Source organism: Cyrtonyx montezumae, unplaced genomic scaffold (assembly GCF_038088225.1).
Source record: "Cyrtonyx montezumae isolate F1298 unplaced genomic scaffold, pur_monq_1.0 scaffold_24, whole genome shotgun sequence".
In the NCBI taxonomy this organism is placed as follows: domain Eukaryota; kingdom Metazoa; phylum Chordata; class Aves; order Galliformes; family Odontophoridae; genus Cyrtonyx; species Cyrtonyx montezumae.
Window position 1 is genome coordinate 7936967 of NW_027071981.1, and position 17513 is coordinate 7954479.

The following is a 17513-nucleotide window of genomic DNA, read 5'->3' on the forward strand; positions in this document are numbered from 1 at the left end:
CTGAATATTTTTCAATTGCAAGGGACCCAAACGGATCATTGAGTCCAACTCCTCACAGCACTGCCCAAACCCAAAGTCTGAGAGCAGTGTCCTGATGCTCCCCGAGCCCTGGCTGCTCTGGCTGTACCCGTCACCCTCTGGGGCAGAACCTTTCCCTAACCCAGTGCAGCTCCATGCCAACCCCTTGGGCCCCATTGCCCTCCCCAAAGAACAACGCTCAGCACTGCCCTCCGCTCCCTGTGAGGAGCTGCAGCCTCCACGAGGCCTCACCTAAGCTCCTCTGCTTTGGGCTGAGCAACCCAAGCAGCCTCATCTACTCTCTGCATAGACCCTTCCCCATCTCTGCAGCTCTTTGCAGAGTCCAGCACTCGCTATCACTGAACTTCATACAGCTGGTTGATTGCCCAACCCTCTAATTTGTCTAGATCTCTCTGCAGGGCCTCTCTCCCCTTGAGGGATTCAACAACTTTTCCCAAATTAGTATAACCAGCAAATTTGCTCAGAACCACTTCTAGTCCCACATCCAAGTGATTTATGAAAACACTGAAGCGAACTGGCCCTAAAATGGGGCCCTTCTGAACCCCAGCAGCAACCAGCCAGCAGCCTGATGTAACCCCATTTATTGCAACCCTCAGGGCCCGACCCATCAGCCAGCTGCTCACCCATCGCATTACAGTTTTGTCAAGCTGTATGCTGTTCATTTTGTCCAGAAGGATACTGTGAGAATCAGTACAAAAGCTTTGCTGAAATCCAAAGAGATTACATCAGCTGGCTTCCCTGGTCAGCAAGGTATGTAATCTTGCCTTAGAGGTTTAGTTGGTTAAAGAGGACTACTCCCCTCATGAGCCCACGTTGGCTGCAATGACTGCATTGTTTTCCATGTGTTTTTCAGCAACTCCCAGAATAATCTTCACCACTTTCCAAGACAAAATATAATTCACCTGTGCCTTTTAAAACTGCTGCTTAAAATGAGGCCTAGCATGGAAGCAAAACCTGCATGGTGTTGAGGGAAGTGCCAATCTCACTCCCAAAGCCCCCCAGCAGCAAGGAGATGACTCTGCAGCAGACAGCCAGAGGAGCACAAAGCCCATGGTCCTCATCATATCAAGATGGTCTGAAACAACAGCAGATTAAAAACAAGAACATGCTCCAAACAAAGATCTAGCACATCACGCAAGTGGCAGAGAACAGCAGCAGGAGGTTTGCTGCTTCAGAGCAACTGAAGTCAACAATAACATGCACTTATCTCCAGCAGATACACCACATCCTTTTACTGGGAGTTTATTCAAGAGAAAACCAAATCAAAGGCAAATCCCCTTCCAAAACCCAACATGCACCTTGTGATCTGCAATAGGATTCAGCCTTTTATCACCCAGCTTAAGACCTGCCTCCTGAAACTTGAGTACTATCAAATTTAAGAGGGAAGCTCTGCCTTCCCAAAGTTGCAATATAAATTAGCTGCCATCTGTTACACAATTAAGAAAATAAATGGCTTTCTATACTCAAAGCAACTGCTCTGCTCTATCACAACGCCAGCTTCATCAGAGCATCTGGCAATTTATTTTCAAATTTGAGATGTCTAACATACCATTCTGTCTGTTTCAATCACTGTATCTGCATATTGATTACTTTTATCATGAAGATATTTACCTGGAGGAAAATTAAAATCTAATCATTCTGTAAGTGAAAAAAGCACTTTTTTTTTTTAATTTTAAAATAAGAACAATTTAGACTTGCATAGCTTTCATGTGTATGTTTTTCCTGAAGAGGCCTGCCTATGAACAGCAATATGAAATACAAAGGCTGCTCCAAAAGAAATGTTTCCTGTGTTATTATGTTGTCAGTACAGAAGTTGAACCTTCCCACCAGTATTACATTTTGTTGCTGTGAGTGGTGGCAGAGAGGCAGCCTGACAGAATGGCATCTGAGAATGCACACAGGGCACAGAGATGGAACTGAATTCCTCCATGTGGACACTGGCACCTCTGACATTCACTTGCTGAACATTTACAGATGTGAAGCAGTGGATGTGAGCACAGTGAGGTGACAGGCAGTGTGTGGTGACAATGGGTTACCTCCACTGCAGATTTGTACAGGAGTGGCATGTAGGCTCTCATTCATCACTTGGGAAAATGCATTGCTAATGGCGGTGACTGTGCTGAAAAAGTGTTTGTAGCTGAGAATTTGCTCTATCAAATAGCATTATCGTGCTCTTTGTAGCTGTTGTAGTTTCCATGGAAATAAATAGGAGGCCTTACTTTCAGAGCAACCGACATATTTTGTTATATTTTTCACATTACTGCATCTGTGCATAGACTTGTGTGTTCTGACACCAGCTTCCCTCTATATATATTTCATGCAGGTTATGGGAGTGAGGGGAGGAATAAGGTGAATAAACAATCCCAAAGCCCAGCACTTCATGTAAGCCGAGTCACGACTGAGATCAGCCTGAGATTCAGTTGTGCAGAAAATTCAGCTGTGCAGAAAACTGCCTTCTGTTTTATTCCTACACAGAAACCAAGACTATAAAGTGTGTTCTCTGCAGTGAATAAAGCAAATGTGTCATGAATTAATTGTGAATCAAATACCCAGGTAATTCCTGTGTGCTTCAACTTTCAAATATTTCACGTATGTAATTTGTGGATATTTTCCCCCAGACTTTACCACTTCCATGACAACTCATTGCAAGACACAGCAAGACTTCTAGCAATACTTTGCTAACTGGTAGAGAAAAAACCCCACAAACTACACCAAGTTCCTTACTGTGCCTGATACATGATATAAATCTGACTTCTAAGTGCAGCTAGAAGAGGAAGCTTACAATCAGTCTTGCAGTTTTAAGCATAAAGATGACAGAAAATATAACTAGGGCTTGTACAGGACAGCAAAACTTGCTTGGCAGAGATCATCAAGAGACAGTCAAGATTCTCTGTGACTTACATTTAAAACTTCCGTGCATTCATGTAGAAAAAGCACACCAGTATATATATACACACTTGCTACCAAAATACTGTCAGCCCAAATGTAGGGGGAAGCCACATGTCACAATTAGCTATCAATCATTTAGATTTTTTTCTCACAGACATGAGTGCACACAAACAGATAACAACTATTATCGATGTAAGAGACCCAGCTCAGAAACCATAGCTGTCCTGTGATGGAACATGTGTCAGGTAGCATATGCTTTAAACAACACACCAATATAGTCCATTGTTCAGAACAGAATCCCTCTCAGCTTGCAAACAAGACTACTAACAAAAAAGTTCATTTTAAAATAAATGAAAATAATATTAATTTTAACTGAAAAAAGAGCACAGATGAAGATTACAGCATAACTGAGCACAGATGAGTTTTACCTCAGTGTAACTGCACAAAGATATGACTGAAGACATTTGCTTTGAAATTCCACAACAAAACCTATCAGTTATAAAGGTTTTCAAGCAACTAAACTACAGCAACTCATTTTAATATTCTTCTTCATCCTAACTGGGAAACATAATGAGACAGGAAAGCAGATAGAAACTACAAGGAATGACACAACAATTAAGTTCTTTGCTCGTCTTTCATTTCTTGTATTATACAAAGTCTTACACAACTCATTCTTCACACAAGCACAGTTGTACTCTGTTACCCAAATGAATGCTGACAGTTAATTATTTTTTTTTTTTAACTTGAGGAAATGTTTTAATTTAACTTGGCTAAAAATTATAGCTCAGATATATTCTGGATAGTATTACAAATAGTTCTTTTTATTATTTTTAACAATGCTCCATTATTGCATAGTCAGAATATCAAGTTACAGTGAATACACTTTATTGGTATTTCTAAGGACGTTAAAACATGAAAAGTTCTTCTGTCCTCAGTTATAAACACAGATAAAACCCACTTAATCGTAAGTCTCCTTCTCATGCTTTTAAACACTTGGAGCTTAGAATCACAGAGGTTGGAGAAGACTACTATGCTCACCAAGCCCGAGCACAACCCATCCCCACTGACCATGTCCCCCAGTGCCACATCTCCATGGTTCCTGAACACATCTGGGTATGGTAACTCCACCCCCCCCCCCCCCCCGGGCAGCCTGTGCCATTGCCTCACAGATCTTCCTGAGAAGATGTTTCTTAATACGCAGCCTGAACCTCCCATGGCACAACTCAAGGCCATCCCCTCTAGTCCTATCACTGTTACCTGGGATGAGAGGCCAACCCCCACCAGGCTACAATGTCCTTTCAGGAAGTTGTAGGACTAGTTGTTTGCCAGCAAGTAATTCCATTTTACATTACTACAGTTAATCACTGAAGTGACTAAAGCACCATAAAGCCTGCTTTCAGAAGTAGTCTTTAAAAGACCACTGTTAGACATTACAATTCACCTCATGTTATATATCCTGAGATTTGATATAACATTTTTTTCTCTGGGTGGCACAGCTTAGGAGCATCATACAATGAGCAATAGACTTCAGCTCTCCTTCCAAAGGTTGGATAGGTGCTTTTAAGCAACAAGAAACAGACGTAGTCACACTGACTTTTCCTTGCATTCATCTTCAGTAGATACCAATTATCTCTTAGAACATAATTCAGCCTATAAAAACAAGACTTCAAATACTATTTCCTTAATGGAACAATATTTGATAATATTGCGATTTTTGTATTTGCCTAATTAGATCCATTAGACGTGTGCCTTGGTACACAGAGCAGGAAGACAAACTTAAAATCATTATCTCTTCTGAGAAACGGAGCCAGACAGGCATGCAATGCTAGTGGGGAACAACAACTGGGAAAATCCACTGGGAAAAAAAGCCAACACACTTCACTTCCAGAAATAAAACATTACTTGTCAACAACAGTGGAAGAGCTCCAAGAGCTGGCTGTGCCAGTATGTGTAGGCACTTATTCCAGATGACTCTCAAAACCGGTGCCAGCCTGCAGCATGCAGAGACCACAAGCTCAGACAGACAGAGGACAGAGGACTCAGTGCCAGGCTCCACGCTAATGAACTCACCTCTGCAGGCTTTTCTAGGTGGGGGTGAGAGGCTATTGCTGTATCGGTAATGCTGCCATTTGGATGCTCTTCAACATGCAAGCTTGAAAACTGCTCGAGAGATGGCTGGGGCACGTGCATGAGGTGGGAGACTGGCTGCAGGCAGGGACAAACGTGGAGCAGCTCTGAGACTTGCCTGGCCAAGAGACAATGAGCACCCAGAGCCAGTTCCCACTATCGTATGGCTTCTGTGCATTTTTTTTTCTTCCCAGTTAACATCTTTAAAAAAAAGAAAAAGAAAACACCATACTGGATTTGGTCAAAGGCTTCTGATGACTTGGTTCAATGTGTCCCACTACAGCTATTTATTAGTCTCAGAGCTCTCCTGACAACTAGAATTTAAACAAAATCAGATTCAAGAGCCTGCTCACCTGCATCTGAAATACTGACCTTTCAAAAAAAAAAAATAGCTAAAGTCCTGCTCAGCCCCAAGCAATTCCTAATTCGGAAATCCCAAATGAACATAACAATACTTTTAATCAAAGTACAAAGATTTTAATTCAAATCTTTAAGTCTTCACCTAGTTCATGGGGATGGGGTTTCATACTGCATTCGATATTATTTTGGTTTGCGTTTTATTGAGCTGTAATGCAGCTGAAGTGGGGATTAAGCTGCTGGCTTACAGGAAAGAGATGTATTACAGCATGCTCAGTGACTGACATTTCATTCACAAGCCTGCAGTTTGAATTCTTCTCCACTGTGTAACAGATCATCTTTAGCATCATTCTAACCTGTAGAGCCGTTGGAGTCATTGCCAAGGAGACACTAACCAGGTCAGTGGGCATCCAGAGGATGCATAAATATTTCCAGGTTTGGATTACTTTGGCTTCAGTTAAGCTTCCTGCTTGGAAGGGTACTCAGCCCTGTGTTGTGAGTCATTAAAGGACTGCTACTGCAGATGAGAAAAAAAAGAAAGTACTTGTGGTGAAGTTTCAGGCAAAATTACATTCTTCTTGCATTTCTAATCTTATTAAGCTTGAATTCACATAGACTTGTCCAATGGATTGTTTCCATGCTCCTCTATTTTCTTCCCCAAGGTTCTTCCCTGACAAGCAAAACCCCAAAACCCAATGTCTTCATTTTTTCCACATACAAATACACAAAGACCAATGTTCTCTGTTAGAATCACTTTTTCATTTGAACACAAAGTTCAACAATTGTTGGAGGGGGTGAGGGGGAGAGGACATGTAGGAGAGTTTATATATATATATATATATATATATAACTTTTTGTTCAAGAGATCCTAGTATTAGTTTTCCAAAGCTTCTGAAGTGACCAGAATTTTTTTCTCCAGCCTCCCCCTACCACCAGAACACGCATCTGCCAGAAACAACAGTCCGGACTCATAATTCCCCAACACACCACTTCCTAAAATCATTTGCAGGAGGTGTCATTTTTCTGTGGCACAAAGGCTCATCTGATGACAAAGGAGGATGAGAGGCTGATTAAAGCAGACAGCCACCAGATGAACCACAACTCGAGCCACCCTCCCGTGGTCAAATAGCACTTCCCGTGCTGGGCCCAAAAAAGCGGCTCCCCCGCCTCATCCCACCCTAAAAACTATCTCCAGCAGAAGGAAAACTGAGAATAATGGGGATTACTCTGTCTGGCCCTACTGAAAGGCTCTGTGCTTACAGAAGAAGAATGAAAGAACAGAACAAACTCAACCACCGACAACATTAGTCATAGCTATGTCTCCAAATGATACCCGAGTACTCAGTGAATAGATGACAAAAGCTTGGATTTTAAGCAGTGAGCATAAAAAAAAGAAGAAGCACCATCCCCTTCCTGAGTCATAGTTTCCAAATTATCTATATTATTTAAAATAGAAAGAGGAAGAGATGCATAACAAAAGAGGCACTCCTCAGAACACAGACAGGCACTGGACAGGCTGGAAAGAGAGGTGAGAAATAGAAAAACTAAGGAAGCATTCTACGAATAGCAGACATGCTTGCATCTGTGAGGTTAATATACAAGGATTCAAAATATAAACTCATTTTTATACAAGCTCGTCTCCCCTCTTGAGACAAATTTCTTGCTACGGTTTAGAAAACATTTTGCCTCACAGGGTGGAGGCAAAGAAATGTTACTTTTCCAGTCCTTCTTAAACATGCAGCTATGCTACGGACAAGTCTGACAGGTTCAACCTTTTCAAGTGAACGCGCATACACACGTGCCCCCTGAGATATGCTCCAGCAGAGACAAGCTCCCTTCCTTAACAGCCTATGAATCTTTGCAGGTTATGTTATTCAGCCTAAAACGGTTTCTTCTCCATTCCTCCCAGAGGAGCCAGATTCAGAAATGACAACTTTCAACAAATGGCAGCCATTTAATGCAGTGCTGCTAAAGAAAGAGAGGAAAAGGAAAGAGAAATCCAGATAGGACAGAATACCAGATGGTAATACAAAGAAATTCAAGGGAGAGAAGAAGAAAAGAAAAGGGAGTCAGACAAAGTGACAGCCCCAGAATTGGTGGCATGACCTGGCCTTCTACGAAGGCAGCATGTGATTGTGATTTTTTTCTCCTCCTTCCTCTTGCGATACAATAAATGAGAATGGTGTTTATCAGGTTTCTACAATCACTCTGGGAAAATTACCTGCTGTTGTGGACTGCTGCTTCATACTGAATCTCATTTCACTTAGGGGAGTTAAAAACACTAGTCAGGATCAGCTCAAAATATTTTGAGGGCACACAGAAGAAAAGTTGTAGCCTTACCCTGAATGCAGCAGGGGAAGACATTAGCCATGCTAACTGCAGTACTCTGCAGGCAGCTCTCTTGTAAGTAAATCAGGCCATGTATTAACTTGCTTTATTATGAACCAACCACAGAAAACAGAATTTGCATCATGAATTCATCTGTATTTTGCTGACTGTATCTTGATTGTTTGCACCTTAAAACTGCATCAACTCTGCTAATTTCCACAGTTATATTCAGATATTAGCTTCCTGTATAGCAAGGCATGGTACTCTAGCAGCAAACAACATGAAATATTTGAATCACACCCTTCAATCGTATCATATCTTGCCACATATTGTGATTTGGAGCTAAATTCTGACTTAGGGCTCTGCTTTCCTTCCTTTCACAGCACTATTGAATGTTATCTGCTGTATTACATTCTGAGCAATAGGTGGAGTTGAGTTTTCCTACCTGGGACAACAGTTCCTGTACACAAAAACCAGGCTCACACTGCCCCTACCAGGATCTGGGAGCAAACAGCTGGAAACCACTGCAGCCAACTGTAACTCCACAGACACATAACAGCAGCAGAAAGATCAGCACGTAATGGAGACAAGTTTACAGACTACACAGCTCGAAGGGATACAGAAACAGGAGTGTTTACCATCTGGTCATTCCTCACTATTTTGACACCTCATGTTATGTGCTGACGGTTTGACAGTGAGAGGAAAGCTTCCAGTCTCAGGGTACCAGACAGCAGGTCTTCCTCTCAGCATGTCCTGAAGGAACTGAGCTGATGTGGTTGTCAAGCCACTCTCCATCATATCTGAAGTCACAGCTGTCAGGTGAAGTCTCTGGAGACTGGAAAAAGGAAAACAACGCTCCTGTTTTTAAGGAAGGGAGAAATGAAGACCTAGGGAACTACTGTGAGCCTCATGTCTGTGCCTGGGAAAATCATGGAGCAGATCCTCCTGGAAACTATGTTAAGGCACAGCCAAGCTGAGGAGGTGATTTGAGAGCCAGGACAGCTTCACCAAGAGCAGGCCATTGGCTCACCAATCTGGAAAACTTCTGTGATGGAGTGACAAAGGAGGGGTAACTGATGCCATCTACCTGGACACTTGCAAGGCCTTTGACATGGTCGTGTACCATATGCTTATTTCTAAATTGGATAGGAAGGCTGGACTATTCAGAGGATAAAGCACTGGTTGGATGACGCAGACAGCAGTTTGTGGTCAATAGCTCCATGTCCAGGTGAAGGTCAGTCACAAGTGGGGCCCCTCAAGGGGTCCTTCTTGGGACTGGTGCCCTTTAACATCTTTATCAATGACATAGACAGTGGGATGGAGTGTACCCTCAGTGATTTTGCAGATGACACCAAGCTGAGTAGTACACTAAGAACCATAGAATCATTAAGGTTGGAAAAGATCACTAAGATCATCAAGTCCAACCACCAACCCATCATCGCCATGCCCACTAAACCATGTCCCCAAGTGCCACGTCCACATTCCTTGAACATTCGGTCTTCCTGCAAATGCACTGATTCTTTTCCACAAGAAAGAATTTATTTCATTAGCCATTAATTCCTTGGATTCAGGATGAGACCCTACATGCCCTTCCTAACTGGAACACATACAATCATTCATCAAAAGCAGCAGTTTCCAACCACAGTGATATTTCTTAGAAGCTGCTTGGGGAAAATAGCAGGCCTCTAAAAGCAGCACTGTGTTTTGCAGAGAGAAATCACAAGTTACACAACCAGGGGGACTGAGACAGGCTTGAAAAGTGGGCTCACAGGAATCAAAAGTGGTTCAAGAAGGCCAAGTGCAGAGTTCTGCCCTTGGGTCCGGGCAATCCCAGATAAGTGTACAATGGGAGAAGAACTCCTTGAGAGCAGTCCAGGACTCAGGGGTCCTGGTGGATGAAAAGCTGGATGTGAGGCAGCAGTGTGCTTACAAGTTGTATCCTGGGCTGCATATCAACAGAGCAGTGGCAGCAGAGAAGGCTCCCAGCAGACCTCATCACATCTTTTCAGTACGTGAAGAGAACTTATAACCAGTAGGAAGACTGACTTTCTATATAGACTGATACTGATAGCACAGAGGAGAAATGGTTTTAAACTAAAAGAGGAGAGATTCAGGTTAGACGTTGGGGAAAGTTTTTCCCATCAGAGAACAGTGAGGCCCTGGCACTGCTGCCCAGAGCTGTGGGTGCCCCATCCCCAGAGGTGCCTAAGGTCAGGATGGATGGGCCCTGGGCAGCCTGAGCTGGTGGGGGGCAGCCCTGCCCACGGCAGGGGTTGGGGCTGAGGGGGCTTAAAGTTTCCTTTCAAGCCAAGTCATTCCCTGTATGATTCTGTGTACAAAGTGGGTTTTCTTCCTGTCAGCTCAGTGAAACTTAAAACATGTTCCCCAAACCACAAGCAGTTATCCTAGTTGCTAAAAGCAGAGCTTTTATGAGGGCAAGAGAGCAGCAAGCCAAACTCTGCACTGTGGGAACTGTTCTGTATGGGTCCTCCTCCCACCATGGAGCTGGGAACCACCATTAGTGAGTCAAGGCCAAGCTGGGATGGCTCAGCAGGAACCACTCCTCACTTTCCCATAAAGACTTAAATACTATGTGCTGTACACAAAATGCTCTTAGAACTAAATCTAATAAATATTTTTGGGAAAGAAAAAAAAAAAAAAAAAAGCTAAAGACTTACTGAAACAGGCAAAATATCAATGTGTTCTCCAATCAAATCACATTAAATATTTATGACTACTTTCATTAGCCCAGAGGGAATTCTCCATTTCAAAGAAACTAGATCAAGTCACCTACTGGTAGAGCTGGACAAGCAATCAGGTTTTCCAATCAATCTGCAGGAACAGCTTCTGCTGCTCTGCCTCCACAGACCACACATGCTGCCCTTGAGAGCAGGATGTGTACGGCAGTGGTTTCCAGAGCTCGCAGATGTGCAGCATCTAGCTCTAGATCTCATTACCATAGGCCCCAACAGTGAGACTCTTTAACACTCAAATGCTGCAAGACAGCGCAGTTCATGTCACCAAAAAGTAGGAATTCACTTTTCCTGTGAATTTTAGTCAAACAGGGACTACTTATATTAACAAGCTCCTTATCATTTGCCCACTTGAGCTAGAGAATTTCTCCAGTTCTTACATTTAATTACAAAGCTGTTTAGAGATTTCCATGACATGTCATAAAAAGAATCCAGTAAACAAAAGCACTTCTAAGCAACGAGCAACCAGCATCCTTCTGGCCTTGCTCTCAGCAAGCCATAACCAGATCCCTTGCTTTCCCTTCTCCATGTGGAGACACCAAACAGGCACATGTGTGGCCACATGTCACACAACAGAAGTCATGTCCAGAAACCCCCATTCAGGCATCCATTCTGGCTCCTTGCAGCTCTCAAGGTGTGACATGCAGTATAACAGCCTCTAGCCTCAGGGACCTATGAAGAAAGCACAACTCTGACTACATAGGGATCTCATACTGAAAAACAGATGGGCACAGGGCGAACACGAGGGTGCCTGTGCAGAAGTGAACAGTGTAAAAGAACTATACATTATTAAACTCAATGCCTAAGACTGATGGGTCTGCATGCTGCAAGAGGACAGGTTTAGATCAGACATAAGGAAGAATTTTCTCTTCTGAGGGCAGTGAGGCCCTGGCACTGCTGCCCAGAGCTGCGGGTGCCCCATCCCTAGAGATGCCTAAGGTCAGGATGGATGGGCCCTGGGCAGCCTGAGCTGGTGGGGGGCAGCCCTGCCCATGGCTTTAGGGTCCCTTCCAATCCAGCCCATCCTATGATCCTAGAAAAACCAAAGCTGTTACTCAGGTGTGTTAGCAGGGCACTAATTTCTGACCTCTCTCTTTTCTCATTTCGATCTTTGCATAGACATGGACATGTGCTCACCATACATTTCACCATCTGTGAGATTTACACCATGCTGCCTAGATATGTGGTTTCTTCTTCTGTAGAAAAAGGAAGTTACATGTTTTGTTTCCTTAAAAAAAACCCAACAATATCAGGTTTAATGAAGAAATATCAAAGAAATCACAACTACTTCAGATATCTAAATATTTGTACCACATCTGGAGAGGGAAAATGAAAGCGTATTTATATAAACAGTATATTTCAATTACACTTCAACCAAAAATGGCAAAAAGAGCAGGAATGAATCACACATCAGACACGACAGTCTGAACAGAGACAGCTGAGTCACGTGCAAACTTCAGGCTCACAGTAAATACACCTGTTGCCTTCTTGCCTTCTAACAAGACTGTACTCCAGCACCTGCATGTATCTTAAGAGCACGTTTCATAATCCTGACATTACAGTTAATGGAAACTGCAAAGCACGTAGAGAAAAACTACCCACCAAGCTGAGGTGGCAGAGATACAAATACATCCCAACAAGAATAAGAGTTTGACCTGATTTGGAAAAATAAAGAATTTCACTCCAACTATACCTGCATTGCAATTATTGCTGTTAGAACTGAAGGGTTAAGAACAAGCTTTCCAAAATATCTTAGCATCCCAAATGGGAGAATTACAAAAATATCCCTTACAATTGAGGTCTTCCAGTTTCCAGTATGATATGACTTTAAAAGTATTTAATAAATATGTGGAGAAAAAGTTACTGTGTAAGAGTATTTATCATTATTTATAATGACAAAAAACAAACAAACAAACAAAAAGTGTGAATATTTAAGGCTTTTCCTTTAAGGAGGTCACTCACTTCACCCTGTCCTGAAGACAAAGCTCCTCAGGGATGATGTGAGGCTTTTTCAGTAAGCTGTAACCAAACCTTCCACCAAAGAAGCTCACACAGAGCACAGAATGGTATGTGTTTTGATTGTGCTTAAATTTGTTAGTCCAGCCTGGATGCTTTCTACTGGCCTTACCAAGAGTCTAGTCCTACTGAAGATTAAAGAGTTACATCTTGCTTTTGAAGTTCATTACTACAAATTAAATGCTTCTACTTTTCTTAATTAGTGTTTGTCAAACACATGCTTTTTGGAACATATCTGAAAAGGGAAAGACTCCCTTAGGATTCACATGTAGTTTTATGCCTTTATTTCAATAACACTTATGCTCCACTTCCTAATCTCAAACGGATAGTGGAAATGCTAAAGAGGATAATGAAGTCACTGCCATCTTTTCAGTTCCAGTTGTTTCCTGGACTAATATTAGTTGCCTTTCTGCTATAATTCAGCCCGTGAAAAGGGGGGAAAACATGAGTTGTCCCTTTTTCCTTCTATTTAATACATTAGTAAGAACTAAAAGAAAAACAATCAAGCATCTACACTGTAATTGAGGAGAAACAGACTTATTTTGAGCAATACAGAGCTTAGCACGCCTGTTACATCAACAATACAGGTTTGCCTTCTTTTAATTTACCACTTGGTTGTAGATAAGACCACGATAAACTCAAAAGGTAAGCCCATGGGAACCTAAGGAGGCTCAACAAAGCAAAGTGAAAAGCTTTGTGGCTGGGTCAGGGTAATCACAGATACAGACTGCGAGAAGAACTCCTGGAGAGTAGCCTTATAAACATGACATAAATCAATGGGTTTTCTTTGTTTTTGTTTTTTTTTTACAAGGATAGTGATAGGACAAGGGTGAATGGTTTTAAACCAAAGGAGGGAAGACTTAGATTAGATGTCAGGGGAAGGTTTCCACAGAGAGGGCACTGAGGTGCTGGAACAGGTTGCCAAGAAAGTTTTTATATGCCTCATTCCCGGAAACATTTAAGGGCAGCCTGCTCTAGTACTTCATCTGGTGGTTGGCAACCCTTCCCGCAGCAGGGGAGGTGGAACCTGATGATCGTGGAGATCTCTTCCAACACAAGCCATTCTATGATTCTATGAGGATGATAGATAAAACCAATAGGTCAAGTAAACCATTAAAAATGAAGTACATGATTCCCAGTGAAATTGCACATTTATGGTACATCAATACTTCACAGTATCAAATGAAATGAGTCTAGAATTGGTCTCATTAGGAAGTGATCTTTCACCTGTCTCAAACCTTGAGTTACAGAAGATACTACTGCTTAAATGAACAATGCTATACCGGAGTTGTCATTTCTGCCTGCCCTCGGTAATTGCAGTCATCAGTGCCCAGCAGCAGGAGTGCTAAAAAGGTTATTATTCCCAGGTGGAGGGGAGTATTGCTGCTCACCCCACTTTGTCTGAATGACAGCCCAATTTGTAGAAGTCTGCTCGCAGTACAGAACTCCATCACCTCTGCATCCTGTAGCACCCAGCAAAAGTGTTGCCTTCTAAATGTCGCTTCAGCAATTAAAATAGTAATGAAAACAGAATGTGAAAGGTTTACACTTAATAAACCACTGAGTTTTACAATCAGAGAAACTGAAAGCGATGAATACTAAAAAAAAATCCAAAACGATGAGAGTATACTGCACTTATCAACTGGTGCATACAAGTAGAGAATTGCTGCTCCAGGCAGTGAAGCACCATGCTGCTGCTTCAAGAGTCCTCCAGCCTGCAGCCAGCCCTTCACTACAATTCCTTCTTTCAAAGAACTCTCCACTTCAGCTTTCTTCCTGCAACTGGCAGCTGCACCAGCCCTTATCTGAACCAACTACATAAACACATACTGCAAGCAAAAATAACTAACATGGGAGGAACCCACGTTAGTTCATCATTTTCTCATGCATGTCCAGTTACGACACAGTAGATATATCTTCCCTCCTGCACAAAACTCTATGCAAAGTTATTGTTAGCACATTTTTGCCTAGCCCAGTAACAAAGTAAGTTGTTCAAAATAAACACAACCACAAGAATGAGCAGTTTGAAACTACGTACCAAGCTAATTTGGGTAGAATGGATCAGAATTGGTAAGAACGAGTATGCCCCGTGATCTCTCCTTCTCGGTAGATATAGACACAACAGCAATTCTAACCATCAGAAAGCAAGTTGTCTTTCCCATCAGCATTCCCAAATTGTTTTATCTCAGTCTTTGCACTGAGGCTGCTCCGCCCCAGAGCCTTGTGGGAGCTCAGACTTGCACAATAACTATAAAGCTCTCAGTAACAGGAGTCCATGGCCAAGCCCACATATTTGAAGGTTCCGAAGTTAGTGAGAGAGGAAAAATGACAGCTTTTTTGCCAGATTAGAAGATGCAAGAAGGTTGTGTTTTCTTCCCCCTCCCACCAACAGCTGCCAATAGAAATCCTGAAGAAGATACAAAGGCCTTCTCCTTTCATGAGCGAGTAAATTTTACAGCCGTATTTCTGCTCTGATCTGTCATATAAGGGCAGCCCATTTTATGAAGGCCAGTAGCTTCAACGCAGGCCTTGAATAAACTGAATGCTAGCAGCACTGCAGAGCCACACTGCTATGGCACTGTCAGCCTCGTGGCTGAATAACAGTGAGATGAAACATCACAGTCACTGGAAAAGCTGGTACAAGCATCAGCAGTATTGCTAGAGAAAACAAGACAAGGAAGAGGGCTAGAGAATGCTATGCCACGTACACACAGTATGGATGCATTTCATACATCACATACTAAACACTTGCTTGTCACATACTCCTTATGTACAGTCTGATTAATATTTCACCAGCAACATACTGGTGTAGCTATTACAGATGGTAACACGCTCAGTATTTGCGAAATATACGCTAATAACCGAATACAATAACATATTTTGACTCTTCACGCTGAGTCTGTGTTGTCATTTAGCCAACGTACAGCTCGTTCTGAAGCACAGCAGCGAGCCAGGACCAGCACAACAGCGAGCACGCACAGCAATCCCAGCAGCCTGCTGCCACCACAAGGAAAAAAGTGGAAATGCTGTAAAGGAAAAACTGCTACCACAGGAACTCACTCAGCATCAGGAAGAGACAAATTCGGTGTTTTTATCAGGGTGAGGTCTTTGAAAGCCAAAAAAGCTGGGGGTGACAATGTCCAGGAGCTGATCTTCTCAATGCTCTGAAGTCTGATGGGATAAGGAGGCCGGGAACATGCAAGCAGAGAGTAAAACATTGAGATGCTACAATAGTCCAAGGCCAGGCCTCCTGCAGCTCCGTTCTACCTGCTAGGAAATTCCATGCGATAAATTAAGATTTCTTTAAAAAGCTCACACAGCTAGGGACAAAAGTAGTAAGGTTACATGACAAAATAAATCAGGCACCTCAGGAAGAGGTCGGGTTACGATAAATACCCGCAGTTCTATGGAGAGAGAAGAAACGGATCGTAAAGACAGCTCGCATAAAGAAGGAAACCGGGACAGTGGGGGGAAGGGGCACTTAAATACTCATTGCTGCAGCAAATGCCATGTGCTCTGTGCTCCTTATTCACCTCGTTTTCGCACGCGTCAGAGGTCACCGTGCTTTGCACACACGGGATATGTGTCGGCACGTGGAAGTGCTTCGCCTTCAGCGAGCCCTGACACAAGCAAGTGGCTGATTTACAATGCTGCCTTCTGATTGCTACCAGAGGACACTGAGCACCACAGCCTCAAACAGACACAAGGGCAACGAAGCTCCCTGCTTGTAACGACCTGACAGAACGCACACAGATCAGGGAAAACCTCAAAGGAACGAGGGAGCGCTCATCCCCTTAACGTGAGGCAAGAACAAGGAGCCTTTTCCACATGGACTACACAGAGGATCTTTGCTCCTCAGTGAGGCACGCGAAAGCAAAGCAATAGGGCAGTCCGTCCGCACGCCGGGCCCGGGCGCTAAGGACGCCCAAGCGGAGTCGCGCTCGCCCTCCCGGCCCCGCCCGCCGCTACCTGCAGCAGGCCGCCCATCTTGGCGCGCAGGGCGCGGAACTCCTCCGGCGCCGCCTCAGGGTAGAGCTGCCCGCGCAGCAGCTCCTCCGTGATGTCGGCCTTGCCGTAGTAGGCGGCCTGCGCCATGCCGCCCAACAGCGCGCTCAGCGCCTTGCCGCCCTCGGCCGCCGCCATGTTGGAGGGGCGGCCCGGCGCCTCACAGTCCCCGCCTCGGGAAGGGCCGCCCTGCTCGGAAGGCGAGGCCAGGGCCTGCCTGAGGGCGTGAATATTAAAACGTTTGGGTACAGACAAGCACAAAGGGGGGCCGTGTCTACAGCAAGATTGCTCCTGCTCGTTGTGGTATCATAGCCATTTTCCTCCATCTGTTTGGACAGTTGTTAAATCCGCCCATTCTCTCCAGCGGTACTTAGATTAAGCAGCATCTTTCAAAACTCGAAAGCAACTGAGAACACAGGAGATGCAGCTGGTTTCAGTGAAATGAACTGCCGGGAGCTCTGCGGGCTCATGAGCCAGAGTAACCGCTCACATGTCAGTAACAGCGGCAGCGATAGCCCAGGTGCCTTCGTACATCGTCCTTTTGCTGCTCTGAGCTGCTGCCATCGCTTCCACGCCTCTTCCAGGCAGCAGCAACAATTCCTGGCTATGCAGATTTGGAGAATGAGATACATTGTCTACAGATTTCCCCCAAACAACCAGAAACATAAGGAAAAAGAACATTCCTGATACTGCCTAAGCAGTTCACTCACCTGCTAAAACTCCAAAACCTCAGCAGGGTATCCTTTCTTCTACAGAAGACCAGTGTTGCATTTAGTCATTGAAGCTCCTTGCCAGCTGGCCTTAGCACATGGGAAGCAGCACCACAGCATCCATCCTTGCCAACCCAGCAGATGCAGCCCACTCCAGGTGGGTGAGAGGGGACCTGCTGAGAAGGCACCTGCTGAGAAGGCAGGTGGAGGCACAGGAGCACAAAACCCTCCCAGGGCTATCAAACAGCCTCTCCCCAACTTGTATCAGGGCAGTACCTACTGCCAGCTT

At 43.9% G+C, this 17513-nt stretch overlaps 1 protein-coding gene across 3 annotated transcripts in view; it reads right to left on the minus strand.

The window, feature by feature from the left end:
• Positions 1-16671, minus strand: part of COMMD1 (copper metabolism domain containing 1) — a 57664-nt gene extending 40993 nt beyond the window's left edge. Inside the window, exon 1 of one of the 3 annotated variants that reach the window (XM_065739389.1) lies at positions 16479-16671. In XM_065739389.1, the coding sequence (XP_065595461.1) occupies positions 16479-16652 (174 nt within the window). In that variant the 5' untranslated portion in view covers positions 16653-16671. Of the gene's footprint in view, positions 1-4998; positions 5018-10873; positions 11015-16478 lie in introns of those variants that run through there. The other 2 variants (XM_065739391.1, XM_065739390.1) reach the window with 2 other exon arrangements.
• Positions 16672-17513: the final 842 nt, after the last annotated feature.